Raw genomic sequence first — 25,362 nt, 5'->3', positions numbered from 1 at the left:
CCGTCTAGCCATACTCCCAAGGACTGGTATGAGGTGACTACCTCAAGCTCTAAACCCTCAGAGGTAGTGATCACCCCGGTGGGGAGAGGGGCATTCTTCTTACCAAACCACATTACCTTTGTTTTGGAGGTGTTCAGAACAAGGTTAAGGGCAGAGAAAGCTTGTTGGACACTAAGAAAGCGTTGTTGTCCATATCCATCATATCCTACATATTCATCATATCCGTCATATCCGTCATATCCATCATATCCATCATATCCATCATATCCATCATATCCATCATATCCATAATATCCATCATATCCTACATATTCATCATATCCGTCATATCCGTCATATCCAACAAATCCATCATATCCATCATATCCATCATATCCATCATATCCATCATATCCATCATATCCATCATATCCATCATATCCAACATATCCATCATATCCATCATATCCAACATATCCAACATATCCATCATATCCATCATATCCATCATATCCAACATATCCATCATATCCATCATATCCATCATATCCATCATATCCATCATATCCAACATATCCATCATATCCATCATATCCATCATATCCATCATATCCAACATATCCATCATATCCATCATATCCATCATATCCATCATATCCATCATATCCATCATATCCAACATATCCATCATATCCATCATATCCATCATATCCATCATATCCATCATATCCTACATCCACACCTCAGCTGCTTTACAACAACTGCCTCCTGGGTTCCGTTTCCCATAACAACCAGGCGTGCCTTCTAAAAACCATGCCAACATAACCTTAACTTTAACTTAATGCAGATGTTGTTGTTTTTTTTTTATATGAATATAAAATCATTAATGGGTAACAATGAAGTACCTTACTGTAGTATATTTCCATGACGATGGGCAATAGTAGCTTTTTATTTAAAAAATGTTTTGCTAGGACTGTCTGAGTGGGGAGGGGGAAAGTGAAAACCAGCTGTTATTGGCAGAGGGGTTTGGAACTCTCTGTTATTGGCAGAGGGGTTTGGAACTCTCTGTTATTGGCAGAGGGGTTTGGAACTCTCTGTTATTGGTCTATTGACCCATTTACCACATGGTGACGTCACCATGGAAAGCAGAAACTCCCGCCCCCATGCAAACCTGCTGATTAGAAAGTCCTGTGTAGATTGTTATTTTCAACCAGTAACTATCAGAAAATAACACAAACATTAGCTGTAGTACATCATGATATAAAACACAGGACTGGGCCTTTAAACACTAAACCCTCTAATTAATTAAAGCATGCGCTAATGTAAGCCTGTTCTTTTTGTTTCTGGGAAATTCAACCAATGTGAACGTGTCCGTTGAAACATGATGTTGTTGTTTCCTAGGCACAGCTACATTTAGCAGACGCCCTTATCCAGTGTGACTTACAGTTAGTGAGTCATTTAGCAGACGCTCTTATCCAGTGTGACTTACAGTTAGTGAGTCATTTAGCAGACGCCCTTATCCAGTGTGACTTACAGTTAGTGAGTCATTTAGCAGACGCCCTTATCCAGTGTGACTTACAGTTAGTGAGTCATTTAGCAGACGCCCTTATCCAGTGTGACTTACAGTTAGTGAGTCATTTAGCAGACGCTCTTATCCAGTGTGACTTACAGTTAGTGAGTCATTTAGCAGACGCTCTTATCCAGTGTGACTTACAGTTAGTGAGTCATTTAGCAGACGCTCTTATCCAGTGTGACTTACAGTTACTGAGTGCATACATTGTTTCCTAGACACAGCTTTAAATCTGCTAACAACCAGTTGAATGTTGTTCTTTTTGTTCACTAAATACAACATTTAACTGGTTGTTAGCAGGTTTAAAGCTGTGGATATGAAACCTGCTAACAACCAGTTGAATGTTGTTGTGTTTATATCTTAGGCACAGCTTTAATGAAGAAACAGACCTTCTAACAACACTGCTGAAGGAGGGGACCCGCCTGAACAAGTATGAGGTCGCCATGGAAACCACTTCTCCTGCTGTCCGTCATCAGTGGCCTTTCAGGTACTGTAGTAGGAGATAACCCACAATGCAACGCTCTGAGATAAGCTGAAGGTTTTCCTGCTCTTTTACAGCGGTTTGCCGCTGTTACAGTAGATGCTGTGTTTGTCTGTCTGCATTGGTGCACACTGATTTCAACAGCCAGTGATACCAATAATAAAAACCTTTTCATGTTATCTACCTGTTTAAAAATATATATTATTGTAAGCCTTTTTGCTTGTGGGAGTTGAGTTTGTCTGAAGTTGTCAGCTCCAGTCTTCCTGTATCAAACAGTCGTCAGCTCCAGTCTTCCTGTATCAAACAGTCGTCAGCTCCAGTCTGCCTGTATCAAACAGTCGTCAGCTCCAGTCTGCCTGTATCAAACAGCCGTGAGGGGTTAATCAAAGTAGAAGTGGCTCTGCCCCCATGCCTGGTCTAGCAGCTTTGAATAAATAAAGGTGGTGGGGGTGGAGGGGGTAGAGTTGGTTGTGTGCCTGTGGGTGGAGGGAGTAGAGTTGGTTGTGTGCCTGTGGGTGGAGGGAGTAGAGTTGGCTGTGTGCCTGTGGGTGGAGGGAGTAGAGTTGGCTGTGTGCCTGTGGGTGGAGGGAGTAGAGTTGGCTGTGTGCCTGTGGGTGGAGGGGGTAGAGTTGGCTGTGTGCCTGTGGGTGGAGGGGGTAGAGTTGGCTGTGTGCCTGTGGGTGGAGGGGGTAGAGTTGGCTGTGTGCCTGTGGGTGGAGGGGGTAGAGTTGGCTGTGTGCCTGTCGGTGGAGGGGGTAGAGTTGGCTGTGTGCCTGTGGGTGGAGGGGGTAGAGTTGGCTGTGTGCCTGTGGGTGGAGGGGGTAGAGTTGTTTGTGTGCCTGTGGGTGGAGGGGGTAGAGTTGGCTGTGTGCCTGTGGGTGGAGGGGGTAGAGTTGTTTGTGTGCCTGTGGGTGGAGGGGGTAGAGTTGGCTGTGTGCCTGTGGGTGGAGGGGGTAGAGTTGTTTGTGTGCCTGTGGGTGGAGGGGGTAGAGTTGGCTGTGTGCCTGCCAGGTCTATTGGTGCATAACAGGATCCTCCAGACACATGCGACCAACGTTCAATGAATACTGCAGCAGCTCTCTGCAGAACAATGCCCATTGTTACCCCTCAATTAATTAATGAAAGCAGCATTATTGTCTGTCAATATTTAATTTGGCTGAAGTGATACCAATCGGGTTATCCTTCGGATTGAGCTCTCTCTGTTCCCTTTGCCGATATAGGCTACGGGCTAGAGCCTCATAGCTCAAATCTCATATTGTCATTTCAGAAAGCACTTAGCAGATCTCCCTTATCCCCGGGTAAAGCCAGGCTCGGCACCCGTGAAGACAGCAGATTCCCCATATCCCCGGGTAAAGCAAGGCTCGGCACCTGTGAAGACAGCAGATTCCCTCTATCCCCGGGTAAAGCCAGGCTCGGCACCTGTGAAGACAGCAGATTCCCCCTATCCCCGGGTAAAGCCAGGCTCGGCACCTGTGAAGACAGCAGATTCCCCCTATCCCCGGGTAAAGCCAGGCTCGGCACCTGTGAAGACAGCAGATTGAACCTGGCCTCTGACACATAAATCAGACAGAAAGGACATTTGTTTGTCCAGGAAATCTGGATCTATCCACAAGCTCACAACAATCTCTTACTGGCAAAGAACATATACAATAGGTATTCTCTTTACCTTATGTCAGTAGAATCCCTTTGGCTCCTTCCCAGAATCACTATCAACACATCTTCCATGGTTACGTTGTGCAGGGTAACATGGTTACGTTGTGCAGGGTAACATGGTTACGTTGTGCAGGGTAACATGGTTACGTTGTGCAGGGTAACATGGTTACGTTGTGCAGGGTAACATGGTTAAGTTGTGCAGGGTAACATGGTTACGTTGTGCAGGGTAATATGGTTATGTTGTGCAGGGTAACATGGCTATTTTGTTACTCATAAGCCTGTGGCAAGTTTAAACATGGAAAAATCAAAACAGATAACAAGAGACTAATATTTCAGATCAGATGTTCAGTCTTCCATACAGCCGTACTCCAGTGGATCGGTTGCAGTGTGCTACTGTATGGTGTTACCGATAACTCAAGGCAGGTTGACCTTTATTGCAGTGTGCTACTGTATGGTGTTACCGATAACTCAAGGCTGGTTGACCTTTATTGCAGTGTGCTACTGTATGGTGTTACCGATAACTCAAGGCAGGTTGACCTTTATTGCAGTGTGCTACTGTATGGTGTTACCGATAACTCAAGGCAGGTTGACCTTTATTGCAGTGTGCTACTGTATGGTGTTACCGATAACTCAAGGCTGGTTGACCTTTATTGCAGTGTGCTACTGTATGGTGTTACCGATAACTCAAGGCAGGTTGACCTTTATTGCAGTGTGCTACTGTATGGTGTTACCGATAACTCAAGGCAGGTTGACCTTTATTGCAGTGTGCTACTGTATGGTGTTACCGATAACTCAAGGCAGGTTGACCTTTATTGCAGTGTGCTACTGTATGGTGTTACCGATAACTCAAGGCAGGTTGACCTTTATTGCAGTGTGCTACTGTATGGTGTTACCGATAACTCAAGGCTGGTTGACCTTTATTGCAGTGTGCTACTGTATGGTGTTACCGATAACTCAAGGCAGGTTGACCTTTATTGCAGTGTGCTACTGTATGGTGTTACCGATAACTCAAGGCAGGTTGACCTTTATTGCAGTGTGCTACTGTATGGTGTTACCGATAACTCAAGGCAGGTTGACCTTTATTGCAGTGTGCTACTGTATGGTGTTACCGATAACTCAAGGCAGGTTGACCTTTATTGCAGTGTGCTACTGTATGGTGTTACCGATAACTCAAGGCAGGTTGACCTTTATTGCAGTGTGCTACTGTGTGGTGTTACCGATAACTCAAGGCAGGTTGACCTTTATTGCAGTGTGCTACTGTGTGATGTTACCGATAACTCAAGGCAGGTTGACCTTTATTGCAGTGTGCTACTGTATGGTGTTACCGATAACTCAAGGCAGGTTGACCTTTATTGCAGTGTGCTACTGTATGGTGTTACCGATAACTCAAGGCAGGTTGACCTTTATTGCAGTGTGCTACTGTATGGTGTTACCGATAACTCAAGGCAGGTTGACCTTTATTGCAGTGTGCTACTGTATGGTGTTACCGATAACTCAAGGCAGGTTGACCTTTATTGCAGTGTGCTACTGTGTGGTGTTACCGATAACTCAAGGCAGGTTGAACTTTATTGCAGTGTGCTACTGTGGTGTTACCGATAACTCAAGGCAGGTTGACCTTTATTGCAGTGTGCTACTGTATGGTGTTACCCGATAACTCAAGGCAGGTTGACCTTTATTGCAGTGTGCTACTGTATGGTGTTACCGATAACTCAAGGCAGGTTGTCCTTTATTGCAGTGTGCTACTGTATGGTGTTACCGATAACTCAAGGCAGGTTGACCTTTATTGCAGTGTGCTACTGTATGGTGTTACCGATAACTCAAGGCAGGTTGACCTTTATTGCAGTATGCTACTGTGTGGTGTTACCGATAACTCAAGGCAGGTTGACCTTTATTGCAGTGTGCTACTGTATGGTGTTACCGATAACTCAAGGCAGGTTGACCTTTATTGCAGTGTGCTACTGTATGGTGTTACCGATAACTCAAGGCAGGTTGACCTTTATTGCAGTGTGCTACTGTATGGTGTTACCGATAACTCAAGGCAGGTTGACCTTTATTGCAGTGTGCTACTGTATGGTGTTACCGATAACTCAAGGCAGGTTGACCTTTATTGCAGTGTGCTACTGTATGGTGTTACCGATAACTCAAGGCAGGTTGACCTTTATTGCAGTGTGCTACTGTGTGGTGTTACCGATAACTCAAGGCAGGTTGACCTTTATTGCAGTGTGCTACTGTATGGTGTTACCGATAACTCAAGGCAGGTTGACCTTTATTGCAGTGTGCTACTGTATGGTGTTACCGATAACTCAAGGCAGGTTGACCTTTATTGCAGTGTGCTACTGTATGGTGTTACCGATAACTCAAGGCAGGTTGACCTTTATTGCAGTGTGCTACTGTATGGTGTTACCGATAACTCAAGGCAGGTTGACCTTTATTGCAGTGTGCTACTGTGTGGTGTTTCCGATAACTCAAGGCAGGTTGACCTTTATTGCAGTGTGCTACTGTATGGTGTTACCGATAACTCAAGGCAGGTTGACCTTTATTGCAGTGTGCTACTGTATAGTGTTACCGATAACTCAAGGCAGGTTGACCTTTATTGCAGTGTGCTACTGTATGGTGTTACCGATAACTCAAGGCAGGTTGACCTTTATTGCAGTGTGCTACTGTGTGGTGTTACCGATAACTCAAGGCAGGTTGACCTTTATTGCAATGTGCTACTGTATGGTGTTACCGATAACTCAAGGCAGGTTGACCTTTATTGCAGTGTGCTACTGTATAGTGTTACCGATAACTCAAGGCAGGTTGACCTTTATTGCAGTGTGCTACTGTATGGTGTTACCGATAACTCAAGGCAGGTTGACCTTTATTGCAGTGTGCTACTGTATGGTGTTACCGATAACTCAAGGCAGGTTGACCTTTATTGCAGTGTGCTACTGTATGGTGTTACCGATAACTCAAGGCAGGTTGACCTTTATTGCAGTGTGCTACTGTATGGTGTTACCGATAACTCAAGGCAGGTTGACCTTTATTGCAGTGTGCTACTGTATGGTGTTACCGATAACTCAAGGCAGGTTGACCTTTATTGCAGTGTGCTACTGTATGGTGTTACCGATAACTCAAGGCAGGTTGACCTTTATTGCAGTGTGCTACTGTATGGTGTTACCGATAACTCAAGGCAGGTTGACCTTTATTGCAGTGTGCTACTGTATGGTGTTACCGATAACTCAAGGCAGGTTGACCTTTATTGCAGTGTGCTACTGTATGGTGTTACCGATAACTCAAGGCAGTTTGACCTTTATTGTCATGAATCTTGACCTGGAGGCAGAACCGAGTGATTTCCGCTAGAGGGGTCAGCTGCAAAGTCAAAATTGGCTATATTGTAAAAATGTTGGTCTTAAATTAAGTTTAGGGTTAGGCATTAGGGTTAGCAGTGTGGTTACAGTTTTTTACAATCACTTTGGCACTAATTTCAGAACCTTGATGTCATTTTTCAAAACTCTAGACACAAAACTCAAAACGGTGATCACTTGTAACACAGGCTATCCAATGTTCAAAACATTGCATTGTGCATTGATATCTTTAAAGAAATCGTGCACTTGCACAATCATTGGTTCAAAAAACAAATTTATTGTGAAGTACCAATGAAACGTTAATTTAGATCACCCACACACAAGCAACCGATAGTTTCACTGTGTCATTGTTCGTACGATCATTAAATATTGTAGTACAAAATAGGTGATACATGTTTAATTATGGTACTACATGTAAATATATCCCTGTAAAAGTACTGCAGTAGTAGAGAGAATACTACAGACACAGTGGAATCATTGAACAAAATCTGAAATATATTGATGAAAAACAATACAGTACTGTAAAACATCAAATGCAGTGTTCCTCAACTTGCTTGCTTGTACTGTAAAAAGCAAAACATAGGAGTGATTACTGTACTTCTACATTTTCATCAACTCTGTCTTGTGGTTTTGGCCACAGGTTCTCATCTACATCACAATGGATGTTTTCATTAGCCAAACATCTTGGAAAAAACCTTCGTGCAAGGCGAATCCAGGCCTGACACTGGTCTGCCGTGATGTCATTGCATGCGTCATCCATGGCCTGGAGAAGAGTGACTTGTTCATGAGGGCGCCTGACATAAACCTTCCATCTCCATGCGGAGAAACATTCCTCAATCGGGTTAAGGAAGGGAGAGTATGGGGGTAAATACAGGGTGGTAAATTGTGCATGGGCCTGAAACCATGCTTGCACCATATGAGCATGGTGGAACCTGACATTATCCCACACAATGACATAGGTCACGCCATCGGATCTACAGACCTGATCGAGCTCATCAAGGAAGGTTACAAGGGGACCATAGAAACGGTGTCTGATAAAGAATGATGATGAAATATTACATCCATAGATAATGTAGTCTAATTGGTTCATGCTCCACGCTAATTGGTGACAATGAATCTCGTTACTTTGTAACTTTCATGATCTAAACATGGAATATTGTTTGTCTGTTTCCATACAACTATGCATTAAGAGTAATGCAACAGTTACTTATCATTTTGAGCAGTTGTATCAATTGATAGTTGGATAATTGTAATGAAGTGAATAGACACTCATCTGAAATGTAATGTGTGAATTGCCTTTTGAAATAGTAGTACTTTGATGTTAAGTTGTGTCATATTGAACAGGTGATTTTTGTTAAATGAACAAATGATCTTAGTTTTATGTGTATTGTATCCAAGCAATTGAAAAAAGTGTTAGAGTTTTGAAAAATGTGCATTTTGATAATTGTTTGTGAGTTTTGTGTCTAGAGTTTTGAAAAATGACGTCAAGGTTCTGAAATGAGTGCCAAAGTGATTGTAAAAAACTGTAAGGTTAAGGTTGGGTTAAAATATCTGTTTTTATGACTGCGCTAGCTAGTGACCCCTCTGCAGAGCTGCCTCCAAGCCTGCTAACTGAAGTAGCTAGCCTTTATCTGACTGTTCAGGAGGGAAAAGAAAGCTCTGTCCGGGAGGTAAGTACTCTAACAATAGCCTAGTTTCTTTATCATTTCTGTTGTATAACAATGTGTTGCCTCTGCTGCTGCTGCTGCTGAAGTGGGACTAGCTGCTCTGCTGCTGAGTCCAACCCTGCTACATAATAGCCCTGCAGATACCAGGCAGTAGGAAGACCTTAGTCTGGCGATACCTGCTACTACTGGTGAGACCTGCTACTGTAGAGAACCATACTAGTGATACCTGCTACTGTAGAGAACCATGCTAGTGATACCTGCTACTGTAGAGAACCATGCTAGTGATACCTGCTACTGTAGAGAACCATACTAGTGATACCTGCTACTGTAGAGAACCATACTAGTGATACCTGCTACTGTAGAGAACCATACTAGTGATACCTGCTACTGTAGAGAACCATATTATTCTGCCAGGTTAGCATAGGCTAATTTGTAGTTAACATTTAATTGAGAAGGTTTTTGGGAAAGCCTTTCCATCTACCAGCAGACTGTTTTCATTAGCATCATCGCTAACGGCTACACAAAGCTCCTCCCACATAGACAGAGGCTACGAATCACTGACGCATTCTGTTCATGTTTTATGATAAACTTGGGCTAATTAATTCATGTTCAATACTTTTAATTGATTACCTACTAAGGTCAATACATTTTTGAATATTGTTGAATTCCGTTTTAATGCCTGGTTTCCGTGAGGGCCCCTATTATCATATTTGGACCAGAGTGAGGCTCTCCTCTACTTATTGTGCTTGCAGTGATGATTCACCTTCTTCATCAAATGTTTTCATAATTTACCTGCAGATAATCGCCAAAAAGCTTAGGCCTACCAGTCGCCTATGCATATTAGGGAGCCAAATGAACAGCTCTCTGTTCAGATCAGATGTTCAGTCTTTCATACAGCCGTACTCCAGTGGATCGATGTGATTCTGTAGGCTGCTACCAGTGGCCTAGCGCATTTAGAACATAACATTTATAAAGCAAACATTATCCCTTAGTTCAAGCACAGCAAATACTTTAATTGTTTAAGTATATGTTGCAGAACAGTGATTTTTTTCAGAATATTGACAAAAAAAAATTGATCTTAAGGTGGTTAGCCATCAGTGACGGAGTTGACAAGCCACTTACAGAGTAGACAACAGGTACTCCAAACATACTTATTTTTGTTTCTAAAAAAGTATTCAATAGTTCAATAGAAACATTTGTAAAATATGGAAAATTATACATTTGAAATTCCCATTTGCTTTTCCCTTATAAAATTCCCCTAAATGTCAATTTTAAGCTAAAATAATGCAACAAAAGCCATTTTTTTGCAACTATTAAAGGAGTGTCCCAACTTTCAAGAATCCCTCAGCTAATTTCCTGGTATTATATATATATTTTTTAAATCATGGCTTATGACGCGTTCGTATGCTATCTGGGGGGCCCAAAGCTGCTAGTCCCTGGGGGAATGGAGTGTGAGAGGGGTAGTGGAAGTCATTTCCCTAAAGCCTGCAGTGCTACATCTCTAAAGGTTATGAGCAGACAGAGGAGTGTCGAAATCAATAGAAGATGTTTATGACATTTGCATAAATTACAGGGCAAGAAAATCCACCTAGAAATAAGTATATTCGTTTTTTTTTACCAAAAGACAACTGATACTGAAGAACAGTACCTGCCATCTTAACGCTTGTACTGTTTGTTTCTTTGGTGTTTAACAGTACAGTCATATGATTGATTGATTGATTGATTGATTGATTAATTCATTAATTAATTCATTAATTTAATTGGATATAGTAATTTAAAGATGGATAATAATAAAGTATTTAAAAGAATGGCTGTGTCTCGCAGTATTTCAGTATCACGTATCCCTTTCCTGCAGTCGAATGACCTCGTGGCCTCATGGGTGGAATGTATTAATATTTTTCATAATTTCATAATGAATCAACATTATAAATAAAAAAAACGCAGAAAATCCAGTGTTTCTATGTCAAACTCTTTTTTATATTGTTCAGTCTTCTGCGATGTATGTAAATAACCCTGTGTGACCCTGATTTAGCCCACTGCAGTAAAAGGTTAAACAGGACAGTCTCACAAAGACACGGCGGTCGGAACCAAAAATCTCCAAATCGGACTCCAGACCATAGGACACATTTCCACCGGTCTAATGTCCATTGCTCGTGTTTCTTGGCCCAAGCAGGTCTCTTCTTCTTATTGGTGTCCTTTAGTAGTGGTTTCTTTGCAGCAATTCGACCATGAAGGCCTGATTCACACAGTCTCCTCTGAACAGTTGATGTTGAGATGTGTCTGTGACTTGAACTCTGTAAAGCATTTATTTGGGCTGCAATTTCTGAGGCTGGTAACTCTAATGAACTTGAGGATGAGGGACAGGAGTGAGGGTGGTAGGTAAGGGATGAGGGGACAGGAGTGAGGGAGTTCGGTAAGGGATGAGGGGACAGGAGTGAGGGAGTTCGGTAAGGGATGAGGGGACAGGAGTGAGGGAGTTAGGTAAGGGATGAGGGGACAGGAGTGAGGGAGTTAGGTAAGGGATGAGGGGACAGGAGTGAGGGAGTTCGGTAAGGGATGAGGGGACAGGAGTGAGGGAGTTAGGTAAGGGATGAGGGGACAGGAGTGAGGGAGTTAGGTAAGGGATGAGGGGACAGGAGTGAGGGAGTTAGGTAAGGGATGAGGGGACAGGAGTGAGGGAGTTCGGTAAGGGATGAGGGGACAGGAGTGAGGGAGTTCGGTAAGGGGTGAGGGGACAGGAGGTAGGTAAGGGATGAGGGGACAGGAGTGAGGGAGTTCGGTAAGGGATGAGGGGACAGGAGGTAGGTAAGGGATGAGGGGACAGGAGTGAGGGATTTCGGTAAGGGATGAGGGGACAGGAGTGAGGGAGTTAGGTAAGGGGTGAGGGGACAGGAGTGAGGGAGTTAGGTAAGGGATGAGGGGACAGGAGTGAGGGAGTTAGGTAAGGGATGAGGGGACAGGAGTGAGGGAGTTAGGTAAGGGATGAGTGGACAGGAGGTAGGTAAGGGATGAGGGGACAGGAGTGAGGGAGTTCGGTAAGGGATGAGGGGACAGGAGTGAGGGAGTTCGGTAAGGGATGAGGGGACAGGAGTGAGGGAGATAGGTAAGGGATGAGGGGACAGGAGTGAGCGAGTTCGGTAAGGGGTGAGGTGACAGGAGTGAGGGAGTTAGGTAAGGGATGAGGGGACAGGAGTGAGGGAGTTCGGTAAGGGATGAGGGGACAGGAGTGAGGGAGTTAGGTAAAGGATGAGGGGACAGGAGTGAGGGAGTTCGGTAAGGGATGAGGGGACAGGAGGTAGGTAAGGGGTGAGGGACAGGAGTGAGGGAGTTAGGTAAGGGATGAGGGGACAGGAGTGAGGGAGTTCGGTAAGGGATGAGGGGACAGGAGTGAGGGAGTTTGGTAAGGGGTGAGGGGACAGGAGTGAGGGAGTTCGGTAAGGGGTGAGGGGACAGGAGGTAAGGAGTTAGGTAAGGGGTGAGGGGACAGGAGTGAGGGAGTTCGGCAAGGGATGAGGGGACAGGAGTGAGGGAGTTAGGTAAGGGATGAGGGGACAGGAGTGAGGGAGTTAGGTAAGGGGTGAGGGGACAGGAGTGAGGGAGTTCGGTAAGGGATGAGGGGACAGGAGTGAGGGAGTTAGGTAAGGGATGAGGGGACAGGAGGTAGGTAAGGGATGAGGGGACAGGAGTGAGGGAGTTCGGTAAGGGATGAGGGGACAGGAGTGAGGGAGTTAGGTAAGGGGTGAGGGACAGGAGTGAGGGAGTTAGGTAAGGGATGAGGGGACAGGAGTGAGGGAGTTCGGTAAGGGATGAGGGGACAGGAGTGAGGGATTTGGTAAGGGATGAGGGGACAGGAGTGAGGGAGTTCGGTAAGGGATGAGGGGACAGGAGTGAGGGAGTTCGGTAAGGGGTGAGGGGACAGGAGGTAAGGAGTTAGGTAAGGGGTGAGGGGACAGGAGTGAGGGAGTTCGGCAAGGGATGAGGGGACAGGAGTGAGGGAGTTAGGTAAGGGATGAGGGGACAGGAGTGAGGGAGTTAGGTAAGGGGTGAGGGGACAGGAGTGAGGGAGTTCGGTAAGGGATGAGGGGACAGGAGTGAGGGAGTTAGGTAAGGGATGAGGGGACAGGAGGTAGGTAAGGGATGAGGGGACAGGAGTGAGGGAGTTCGGTAAGGGATGAGGGGACAGGAGTGAGGGAGTTCGGTAAGGGATGAGGGGACAGGAGTGAGGGAGTTAGGTAAGGGATGAGGGGACAGGAGTGAGGGAGTTAGGTAAGGGGTGAGGGGACAGGAGTGAGGGAGTTCGGGTAAGGGATGAGGGGACAGGAGTGAGGGAGTTAGGTAAGGGATGAGGGGACAGGAGGTAGGTAAGGGATGAGGGGACAGGAGTGAGGGAGTTCGGTAAGGGATGAGGGGACAGGAGTGAGGGAGTTAGGTAAGGGGGTGAGGGACAGGAGTGAGGGAGTTAGGTAAGGGATGAGGGGACAGGAGTGAGGGAGTTCGGTAAGGGATGAGGGGACAGGAGTGAGGGATTTGGTAAGGGATGAGGGGACAGGAGTGAGGGAGTTCGGTAAGGGATGAGGGGACAGGAGTGAGGGAGTTAGGTAAGGGATGAGGGGACAGGAGTGAGGGAGTTAGGTAAGGGGTGAGGGGACAGGAGTGAGGGAGTTCGGTAAGGGATGAGGGGACAGGAGTGAGGGAGTTCGGCAAGGGATGAGGGGACAGGAGTGAGGGAGTTCGGTAAGGGATGAGGGGACAGGAGTGAGGGAGTTCGGTAAGGGGTGAGGGGACAGGTAGGGAGTTAGGTAAGGGATGAGGGGACAGGAGTGAGGGAGTTAGGTAAGGGGTGAGGGGACAGGAGTGAGGGAGTTCGGTAAGGGATGAGGGGACAGGAGTGAGGGAGTTCGGTAAGGGATGAGGGGACAGGAGTGAGGGAGTTAGGTAAGGGGTGAGGGGACAGGAGTGAGGGAGTTCGGTAAGGGATGAGGGGACAGGAGTGAGGGAGTTCGGTAAGGGGTGAGGGGACAGGAGGTAGGTAAGGGATGAGGGGACAGGAGGTAGGTAAGGGGTGAGGGACAGGAGTGAGGGAGTTCGGTAAGGGATGAGGGGACAGGAGTGAGGGAGTTAGGTAAGGGGTGAGGGGACAGGAGTGAGGGAGTTCGGCAAGGGATGAGGGGACAGGAGTGAGGGAGTTCGGTAAGGGGTGAGGGGACAGGAGGTAGGTAAGGGATGAGGGGACAGGAGGTAGGTAAGGGGTGAGGGACAGGAGTGAGGGAGTTCGGTAAGGGATGAGGGGACAGGAGTGAGGGAGTTAGGTAAGGGGTGAGGGGACAGGAGTGAGGGAGTTCGGTAAGGGATGAGGGGACAGGAGTGAGGGAGTTCGGTAAGGGATGAGGGGACAGGAGTGAGGGAGTTCGGTAAGGGATGAGGGGACAGGAGTGAGGGAGTTCGGTAAGGGATGAGGGGACAGGAGTGAGGGAGTTCGGTAAGGGATGAGGGGACAGGAGGTAGGTAAGGGGTGAGGGACAGGAGTGAGGTAGTCCCCTGTAGCTCAGTTGGTAGAGCATGGTGTTTGCAACGCCAGGGTTGTGGGATCGTTTCCCTGTATGAAAATGTATGCACTCACTAACTGTAAGTCGCTCTGGATAAGAGTGTCTGCTAAATGACTAAAATGTAAATGTATTTCTAGATGAAACACTGATTATGTTTGGTGAAAAAGTGACTGTATGATTTTGTGTGTTGTACTAACTCAATTGAAAATGTGCTTAGAGTTGTGAAAACAATTGCCTTTTTGATGATTTGTTGTGAAAATTGCAACAAAGCGATAAAAAAACAATTACGTTATAATCAGTCCGCCGATCAATACTGGAACAAATCAACTGAAGCTGCTTGAAGTGTTACATCATACTCCCAACACAGGCCCTAATCCAGGAATCCTCCCTGTCATACACTATATATACAAAAGTATGTGGACACCCCTTCAAATTAGTGGATTCGGCTAGAGCTGCCCTGGAAAACTGTAAGTGCTGTTATTGTGAAGTGGAAACGTTTAGGAGCAACAACGGCTCAGCCGCGAAGTGGTAGGCCACACAAGCTCACAGAACGGGACCGCCGAGTGCTGTAGCGCGTAGCGCGTAAAAATAATCTGTCCTCGGTTGTAACACTCACTACCGAGTTCCAAACGGCCTTTGGAAGCAACATCAGCACAATAACTGTTAGTCGGGAACTTCATGAAGTGGGTTTCCATGGCCGAGCAGCCACACACAAGACTAAGATCACCAAGCGCAATGCCAAGCGTCGGCTGAAATGGTGTAAAGCTCGCCACCATTGGACTCTGGAGCAGTCGAAATGCGTTCTCTGGCGTGATGAATCATGCTTCACCATCTGACAGACTGACAGAAGAATCTGTGTTTGGCGGATGCCAGGAGAATGCTACCTGCCCCAATGCATAGTGCCAACTGTAAAGTTTGGTGGAGGAGGAATAATGGTCTGGGACTGTTTTTCATGGTTCGGGCTAGGCTCCTTAGTTCCAGTGAAGGGACATTTTAACGCTACAGCATACAATGACATTCTAGACGATTCTGTGCTTCCAACTTTGTGACAACAGTTTGGGGAAGGCCCTTTCCAATGCCCCCGTGCACAAAGCGAGATCCATACAGAAATGGTTTGTTGAGATCGGTGCGGAAGTTCTTGACTGGCCTGCACAGAGCCCTGACCTCAACCCCATCGAAGACCTTTGGGATTAAATGGAACGCAGACTGTGAGCCAGGCATAATCGCCCAACATCAGTGCCCCACCTCACTAATGCTCTTGTGGCTGAATGGAAGCAAGTCCCTCAGCAATGTTCCAACATCTAGTGGAAAGCCTTCCCAGAAGAGTGGAGGCTGTTATAGCAGCAAAGGAGGGACCAACTCTATATTAATGCCCATGATTTTGGAATGAGATGTTTGACTAGGAGGTGTCCACATACATTTGGTCATGTAGTGGATGTTATTATCAAATTAAGAATGGGGCCGGAGAAGATGGCTGCCGTTTTACAGCCCTCTAACCAATTGTACTATTATGTGTGTTTTCCACGTTATTTGTAATTTATTCTGTACATAATGTTTCTGCCATCGTCTCTTATAACCAAAAAAAGAGCTTCTGGATATCAGGACAGCGATTACTCACCTCGTATTGGACGAAGATTTTTTCTTCAACAAGTCGGACGCGAAGGATATCCTACAGACACCCGACAAGGCCCAAATCCCCGTCATTCGCATGAGAAAGAGACAGAGATATCGTGGACGTAGGTCGGGGTGCCTTGTAAGGATCCGACGGCGAGCGAGGAAACTGCCTCTTCCATCAATCCTATTAGCCAATCTTCAATCATTGGAAAATAAATTAGATGACCTACGATTACGCTTATCCTACCAACGGGACATTAAAAACTGTAATATCTTATGTTTCACCGAGTCGTGGCTGAACGACGACATGGACAACATACAGCTAGCGGGCTATACGCTACATCGGCAGGATAGAACGGCTGACTCCGGTAAGACAAGGGGTGGCGGTCTGTATATATATGCAAACAACAGCTGGTGCACAAAATCAAATACTAAGGAAGTCTCGAGGTTTTGCTCGCCTAAGGTAGAGTACCTTATGATAAGCTGTAGACCCACTATTTACCAAGAGAGTTTTCATCTATATTTTTCATAGCTGTCTATTTACCACCGAAAATCAATGCTGGCATTAAGATTGCACTCAATGAGCTGTAGAAGGCCATAACTAAACAGGAAAACGCTCATCCAGAGGCAGCGCTCCTAGTGGCCGGGGATTTTAATGCAGGGAAACTCATTTCTTCCAGCATGTTAAATGTGCAACCAGAGGAAAATAAAACTCTAGACCACCTTTACTCCACACGTTATTAGGCTTGGTGGGGGACTCAGGTGCAGAGACGGACACACGGACAACAGAGGGTGAATTAGGATGTCGTTTATTCAGCGTGAATTGGCAGAGAGAAACAGTTCAGGGTGGAATAGCTTCAGACCGGGGTAGGAGCTGAGTGGGGGGGAGAGCCAGTAGTCCGGAGAGCTGGATGACGAGGATATCAGACAACAGATGAGCAGGTTGCGGCGTGGGAATGGCAGGTAGGCAGGCAGCAGGAACAGACGGGATCACAGGTAGTGTAGGAACGAACTGGCGCTGGAGAGGTGTCCAGCCCGGGTAGATAACTGCTGGCTGATTGTTGACAACGAGCTGCAGCTGGATGTAACTGATCTTGTGAGAGAATGGCCACGCCCCCTGACCTAGATCCTCTGGACTGCACAGCAGGGGGAGACAGACACAAACAACACACACAGGGAAAAAAGGGAAAGGAAACCCAGCAGGAACAGGACCAACAGTGCCGGACCGTAACAGTACCCCCCTCAACGGGCGCCACCCGGCGACCCACCCGGCTTGTCAGGGTGGTCCCTATGGAAGTCAGCCACCAGCTGCGGATCCAGTATAAATCGTCGGGGAATCCAGGACCTCTCCTCGGGACCGTATCCCTCCCAGTCCACCAGGTACTGAAACCCTCTACCACGCCTCCGGACGTCCAGCAGTCTCCGCACCGTGTAGGCTGGATGGTCGTCAATATCGCGGTGGCGGAGGGGGATCCACAGGCGGACACAAAGGGCTGGAGGAGACCAGCTTCAGCTGGGACACGTGAAATGTAGGATGGACTCTCATGGCCTGGGGAAGCTTCAACCGAACAGCCGAAGGGTTGATGATGGAGTCGATCTCGAAAGGACCCAAATACCGGGGCGACAGCTTACGGGAGTCAGTGCGCAGGGGGATGTTGCTGGAGGAGAGCCAGACTCGCTGACCAGGCTGGAACTGGGGGAGCGACTACCCTGTGCCTGTCCGCCACCCTCTTGTTACGCTCTGCTGTCCGTAGAAGAGCCTCACGGGTGTCCACCCACACCTTGCGGCAGCGACGAAGGTTATCCTGAACTGACGGGACGGCTAACTCCCTTTCCTGAGACGGGAACAATGGCGGTTGGTACCCCAAAGCCGCCTCAAAAGGTGAGAGGCCGGTGGCAGATGAGGTGAGGGAATTGTGGGCATATTCGACCCACGGGAGATGTTTGGCCCAGGTGGACGGGTTCTGGGATGTCACACAGCGTAGAGCAGCCTCCAGGTCCTGATTGGTCCTCTCAGTCTGGCCATTGGACTGGGGATGGAAACCTGATGAGAGACTGACAGTGGCACCCAGAGCCGAACAAAACTCCTTCCATACCCGAGAAATGAACTGTGGGCCTCTATCGGACACTATGTCCACAGGTATTCCATGGGGACGGAATACATGTAGGACAAAGAGGTCGGCTGTCTCACTGGCAGATGGTAATTTTGGTAATGCAACAAAATGGGCAGATTTAGAGAATCTGTCCACGATGGTGAGTATGGTGTCATTACCCTCAGACATAGGAAGTCCAGTGACGAAGTCCAAGCCCACGTGAGACCAAGGACGACTCGGGACTGGGAGAGGCCGCAGCAGGCCCGAAGGAGCCCTGTGGGAAGCCTTATTTTGGGCACAGATGGAACAGGCCGCCACGTACTCCCGGACGTCAGCCTCGGCGGATGGCCACCAAAAGTGCCTCTTCAGTAGCGACAGTGTACGGTTCATACCAGGGTGGCAGGAGAAGCGTGAGGTGTGGATCCAGTTGAGCACTTGCGGCCGCACGGCTGCGGGAACATAGAGAAGGTCGGGGGGCCATCGGCCGGTCCAGGTTCCAACTCTTGTGCCGATCGGACGAGGGACTCGATTTCCCAGTGAACCGCCGCCACCACACAGGAAGCGGGCAGAACAGATTCAGGATTGCTGGAGTCTTCATTGTCTGTAAACTGGCGAGAGAGAGCATCAGGCTTGACATTACGTGTGCCAGGACGATATGTTAAAATAAACTTGAACCTGCTGAAGAACAGAGCCCATCTGGCCTGACGGGAGTTCAGCCTCTTGGACGACTGGATGTAAGCCAGGTTCTTGTGGTCTGTCCAGACTATGAAGGGTTGCTCTGCTCCGTCTAGCCAGTGCCTCCACTCCTCCAACGCCAACTTGACAGCAAGCAACTCCCGGTTACCCACGTCGTAGTTCTTCTCAGCAGGGGTCAATCTCCTGGAGAAAAAGGCCACAGGATGGAGCTTCTGGTCCGTGGGGGGAACGTTGTGACAGGACAGCCCCCACCCCCGAATCAGAGGCGTCCACTTCCACAATAAACTGCAAACTAGTGTCTGGATGAATAAGAACAGGTGAGGTGGTGAACAGTTCCTTCAATGTACTCACGGCTGACTCGGCCTCAGGCGTCCACAGGAATGGCACCTTAGGGGAGGTAAGCTTGGTCAGGGGGGCAACCACTCGGCTGAAACCCCTGATGAAGCGGCGGTAGAAGTTGGCGAAGCCCAGGAAGCGTTGTAGCTGCTTCCGAGACGTGGGTGTGGGCCACTCCACAACCGCTCTGATCTTGTCAGGGTCTGGTGACACTTGTCCCCGCTCGATAATAAAGCCCAAAAAGGGGACGGACTGCCGGTGGAACTCACATTTTTCTGCTTTCACATACAGTTTGTTTTCCATGAGGCGTTGGAGAACCAGACGGACGTGGGAGACGTGTTCATCCTGTGACTTAGAGAATATTAGAATGTCATCCAAATAGACAAACACAAAAGCGGTGTAGAAAATCCCTCAACACATCGTTAACCATGGCCTGAAACACTGCTGGGGCGTTAGTGAGACCGAATGGCATGACTAGGTATTCAAAGTGTCCGAGAGGGGGTATTGAACCCAGTCTTCCATTCGTCTCCGGCCTGATCCTAACGAGGTGGTAAGCGTTACGTAGGTCGAGTTTGGTAAACACGGTGGCACCATGAAGGGGTTCAAATGCTGAGTTGATGAGAGGCAGGGGGTATGTATTTCTGACTGTGATGTTATTTAGTCCTCTGTAGTCAATGCAGGGGCGTAATGTTTTGTCCTTCTTCTCAACAAAAAGAACCCAGCTCCAACAGCGGAAGATGAGGGACGAATGATGCCAGAGGTTAGGGAGTCGCCTATGTAGGTTTCCATAGCTTCTCTCTCAGGACGGGACAGATTGAAAAGCCGACTGGACGGCAAAGGGGCTCCAGGCAGTAACTCAATAGCGCAATCGTATGGCCTATGAGGTGGTAATGAAAGTGCCTTGGACTTACTGAATACCTCGGCCAGGTCCAGGTACTCCTCAGGGACTGAAGAGAGGTCTGGGGTTTTGACAGGGGAAGCAGGGGAGCCGACCGAGGGCGGAATAGCCGACCCCAGGCAAACAGAATGGCAGTGAGTGCTCCAACTGTGTATCTTGTGGTTTTGCCAGTCAATATGGGGGTTGTGAAGGCTAAGCCAAGGGAAACCGAGGATAAGGGGGAGGTCGAGGAGGAGACTACTTTAAACTGGATGGTTTCTTTGTGATTGCCGGACAGCATGAGAGAAACGGGGACAGTTTGGTGGGTGATGTTGGCAAACTGATGGCCGTCAATAGCGGTAACTGTTATAGGCTTAGGCAGAGGCTTAACAGGGATCTCAGCCTGAGTGACCAGGTTGACGTCAAGGAAACTATCCTCAGCACCAGAGTCGATTAGAGCAGCTAGTGGGAGAGATAGATTCCTGAACTGGACTGTAGCTGGGATAACTAGACGGGGTGCTGTGGGCATTGAGTCAGGTGTAGCACTCGCAAGTACGCCCACTTTTACCTGCGAGCTTGGCCTTTTGGGCGAACCGGACAGTTAACCAGGAAATGAGTGCGGTCCCCACAGTACATGCACTCACCAGCCCGCATACGCCGCTCCTTTTCGGCAGGGGACAGGCGAGCACGGCCCAGCTGCATGGGCTCGTCTAGTTCCGTGGAGGGATCCGCTGCGGTGTGTGGGCGGTGTCCGAGTGGTGGTGTAGCTCGGGCTGCAGAAAGCGAGGGGGCCCCGCCTGCGGTGTGGACCCGACCGCCCCTCTCCTGTCTCCTCTCCCGTAGCCTGTTGTCTATTCGTGTAGCAAGGGAAACGAGAACATGAAGGTTAGCAGGCTCATCACGAACAGCTAGTTCATTCTTAATCGTGTCACTTAGACCGTTCACAAACGCTCCCTGAAGAGCTTCGTCATTCCACTTGGAATCGGCTGCCAAGGTCCAAAAATCAATGGCGTATTCAGCCACGCTACCCGTGCCCTGTCGTAGCTTCAATAGTCTCTTTGTGGCGGTCCCGGCATGGTCCGGGTGATCAAACACAACTTTCAATTGAGAGGAAAAATCGTCAAACGACAGGCTGGCAATCTGCTGAGTAGAACAAGCCGCTTCTGCCCAAATCAAAGCTTTGCCCCTCATTAACCCCAGTGCGTAATGTACCTTTGAGGATTCCGTGGAGAAAGACAGGGGCTTCTGTTGGAACACCAAGCGGCACTGAAGCAGGAAACCCACGGCATTTGTTCAGGTCCCCGGTGAAAGGTTCGGGTGAGGTTGTAGGGGGTTCCCGAAGGGCAGGAGCGGACGCCGAGCCTGGAGCCACTGTAGGAGGAACAGGCGGAGGAGAAGCAGAGGGAGGAAGGGTAGTGAGTGTTACCAGGTTAGCTACCTGAGAGGTGAGATGAGATACTTGATCCAACAACTGCTGGTTGTTATCCACAAGAGTCCGGATGAGTTGGTCGTGTTGTCCCAATACCATTCCCTGTGAATGGAGGGCGCGTTGTACGCCATCACCCGTTGTTTCATGTGGCATCTCTGCTGAGTCCATGTTTGGCCAGTTCGTTCTATTAGGCTTGGTGGGGGACTCAGGTGCAGAGACGGACACACGGACAACAGAGGGTGAATTAGGATGTCGTTTATTCAGCGTGAATTGGCAGAGAGAAACAGTTCAGGGTGGAATAGCTTCAGACCGGGGTAGGAGCTGAGTGGGGGGGAGAGCCAGTAGTCCGGAGAGCTGGATGACGAGGATATCAGACAACAGATGAGCAGGTTGCGGCGTGGGAATGGCAGGTAGGCAGGCAGCAGGAACAGACGGGATCACAGGTAGTGTAGGAACGAACTGGCGCTGGAGAGGTGTCCAGCCCGGGTAGATAACTGCTGGCTGATTGTTGACAACGAGCTGCAGCTGGATGTAACTGATCTTGTGAGAGAATGGCCACGCCCCCTGACCTAGATCCTCTGGACTGCACAGCAGGGGGAGACAGACACAAACAACACACACAGGGAAAAAGGGAAAGGAAACCCAGCAGGAACAGGACCAACAGTGCCGGACCGTAACACACGTAGAGATGCATACAAAGCTCCCTCGCCCTCCATTTGGCAAATCTGACCATAACTCTATCCTCCTGATTCCTGCTTATAAGCAAAAACTAAAGCAGGAAGCACCAGTGACTCAGTTAATAAAAAAGTGGTCAGATGAAGCAGATGCTAAGCTACAGGACTGTTTTACTAGCACAGACTGGAACATGTTCCGGGATTCTTCAGATAGCATTGAGGAGTACACCACATCAGTCACTGGCTTCATCAATAAGTGCATCGATGACGTCGTCCCCACAGTGACCGTACGTACATACCCCAACCAGAAGCCATGGATTACAGGCAACATCTGCACTGAGCTAAAGGGTAGAGCTCCCGCTTTCAAGGAGCGGGACTCTAACCCGGACGCTTATAAGAAATCCCGCTATGCCTTCCGACTAACCATCAAACAGGCAAAGAGTCAATACAGGACTAAGATTGAATTGTACTACACCGGCTCTGACGCTCGTCGAATGTGGCAGGGCTTGAAAACTATTACAGTCTACAAAGGGAAGCACAGCCGCGAGCTGCCCAGTGACACAAGCCTACCAGACGAGCTAAACCACTTCTATGCTCGCTTCGAGGCAAGCAACACTGAAACATGCATGAGAGCACCAGCTGTTCCGGATGACTATGTGATCACGCTCTCCGTAGCCGATGTGAGTAAGACTTTTAAGCAGGTCACAAGGACGCAGGGCCAGACGGATTACCAGGACGTGTACGCCGAGCATGTGCTGACCAACTGGCAAGTGTCTTCACCGACATTTTCAATATGTCCCTGACTGAGTCTGTAATACCAACATGTTTCAAGCAGACCACCATAGTCCCCATGCCCAAGGACACTAAGATAACCTGCCTAAATGACTACCGACCCGTAGCACTGACGTCTATAGCCATGAAGTACTTTGAAAGGCTGGTCATGGCTCACATCAACACCATTATCCCAGAAACCCTAGACCCACTCCAATTTGCATACCGCCCCAACAGATCCACAGATGATGCAATCTCTATTGCACTCCACACTGCCCTTTCCCACCTGGACAAGAGGAACACCTACGTGAGAATGCTATTCATTGACTACAGCTCAGCATTCAACACCATAGTGCCCTCAAAGCTCATCAATAAGCTAAGGATCCTGGGACTAAACACCTCCCTCTGCAACTGGATCCTGGACTTCCTGATGGGCCGCCCCCAGGTGGTAAGGGTAGGTAACAACACATCTGCCACACTGATCCTCAACACGGGGGCCCCTCAGGGGTGCGTGCTCAGTCCCCTCCTGTACTCCCTGTTCACCCATGACTGCATAGCCAGGCACGACTCCAACACCATCATTAAGTTTGCAGACGACACAACAGTGGTAGGCCTGATCACCGACAACGATGAGACAGCCTATAGGGAGGAGGTCAGAGACCTGGCCGTGTGGTGCCAGTATAACAACCTCTCCCTCAACGTAACCAAGACAAAGGCGATATTTGTGGACTACAGGAAAAAAAAGAGGACTGAGCACGCCCCCATTCTCATCGACAGTGCTGTAGTGGAACAGGTTGAGAGCTTCAAGTTCCTTTGTGTCCACATCACCAACGAATTATCATGGTCCAAACACACCAAGACAGTTGTGAAGAGGGCACGACAAAGCCTATTACCCCTCAGGAGACTGAAAAGATTTGGCATGGGTCCTCAGATCCTCAAAAAATTATACAGCTGCACCATCGAGAGCATCCTGACTCGTTGCATCACCGCCTGGTATGGCAACTGCTCGGCCTCCTACCGCAAGGCACTACAGAGGGTAGTGCGTACGGCCCAGTACATCACTGGGGCCAAGCTTCCTGCCATCCAGGACCTCTATACCAGGCGGTGTCAGAGGAAGGCCCTCAAAATTGTCAAAGACTCCAGCCACCCTAGTCATAGACTGTTCTCTCTGCTACCGCACGGCAAGCGGTACCGGAGTGCCAATTCTAGGTCCAAAAGACTTCTCAACAGCTTCTACCCCCAAGCCATAAGACTCCTGAACAGCTAATCATGGCTACCCAGACTATTTGCACTGCCCCCCCCCCACCCCCACCCCATCTTTTTACGCTGCTGCTACTCTGTTAATTATTTATGTATAGTCACTTTAACTCTACCCACATGTATATATTACCTCAACTACCTCAACTAGCCGGTGCCCTTGCACATTGACTCTGCACCGGTACCCCCCTGTATATACAGTTGAAGTCAGAAGTTTACATACACTTAGTTTGGAGTCATAAAAATTCGTTTTTCAACCACTCCTCAAATTTCTTGTTAACAAGCTATAGTTTTTGCAAGTCGGTTAGGACATCTACTCTGTGCATGACACAAGTAATTTTTCAAACAATTGTTTACAGACAGATTATTTCACTTATAATTCACTGTATCACAATTCCAGTGGGTCAGAAGTTTACATACACTAAATTGACTATGCCTTTAAACAGCTTGGAAAATTCCAGAAAATTATTAATTGTCATCATTTGAGTCAATTGGAGGTGTACCTGTGGATGTATTTCAAGGCCTACCTTCAAACTCAGTGCCTCTTTGATTGACATCATGGGAAAATCAAAATAAATAAGCCAAGACCTCAGAAAAAAATTGTAGACCTCCACAAGTCTGGTTCATCCTTGGGAGCAATTTCCAAACACCTGAAGGTACCACGTTCATCTGTACAAACAATAGTACCCAAGTATAAACACCATGGGACCACGCAGCCGTCATTCCGCTCAAGAAGGAGACGCGTTCTGTCTCCTAGAGATTAACGTACTTTGGTAACGAAAAGTGCAAATCAATCCCAGAACAACAGCAAAGAACCTTGTGAAGATGCTGGAGGAAACAGGTACAAAAGTATCTATATCCACAGTAAAACAAGTCCTATATCGACATAACCTGAAAGGCCGCTCAGCAAGGAAGAAGCCACTGCTCCAAAACCGCCATAAAAAAGACAGACTACAGTTTGCAACTGCATATCAGGACAAAGATCGTATTTTTTGGAGAAATGTCCTCTGGTCTGATGAAACAAAAATAGAACTGTTTGGCCATAATGACCATTGTTATGTTTGGAGGAAAAAGGGGGTTGCTTGCAAGCCGAAGAACACCATCCCAACCATGAAGCACGGGGGTGGCAGCATCATGCAGTGGGGGTGCTTTGCTGCAGGAGGGACTGGTGCACTTCACAAAATAGATGGCATCATGAGGAAGGAAACTTATGTGGATATATTGAAGCAATATCTCAAGACATCAGTCAGGAAGTTAAAGCTTGGTCGCAAATGGGTCTTCAAAATGGACAATGACCCCAAGAATACTTCCTAAGTTGTGGCAAAATGCCTTAAGGATAACAAAGTCAAGGTATTGGAGTGGCCATCACAAA

The 25,362-nt window shown here is 47.9% G+C and overlaps 1 protein-coding gene across 1 annotated transcript in view; it reads left to right on the top strand.

The window, feature by feature from the left end:
• cntn5 (contactin 5) overlaps nt 1–25,362 on the top strand; it is a 542,763-nt gene that overhangs the window by 139,578 nt on the left and 377,823 nt on the right. The window contains exon 2 of the mRNA XM_041876697.2: nt 1,914–2,036. Coding sequence (XP_041732631.1) covers nt 1,982–2,036 — 55 coding nt within the window. The 5' untranslated portion in view covers nt 1,914–1,981. The remainder of the gene's footprint in view (nt 1–1,913; nt 2,037–25,362) is intronic.

The sequence above is a fragment of the Coregonus clupeaformis genome, chromosome 5, assembly GCF_020615455.1.
Source record: "Coregonus clupeaformis isolate EN_2021a chromosome 5, ASM2061545v1, whole genome shotgun sequence".
Lineage (NCBI taxonomy): Eukaryota > Metazoa > Chordata > Actinopteri > Salmoniformes > Salmonidae > Coregonus > Coregonus clupeaformis.
The sequence above is the reverse complement of the archived record's forward strand: the minus strand, read 5'-3'. Positions and strand labels throughout refer to the sequence as shown.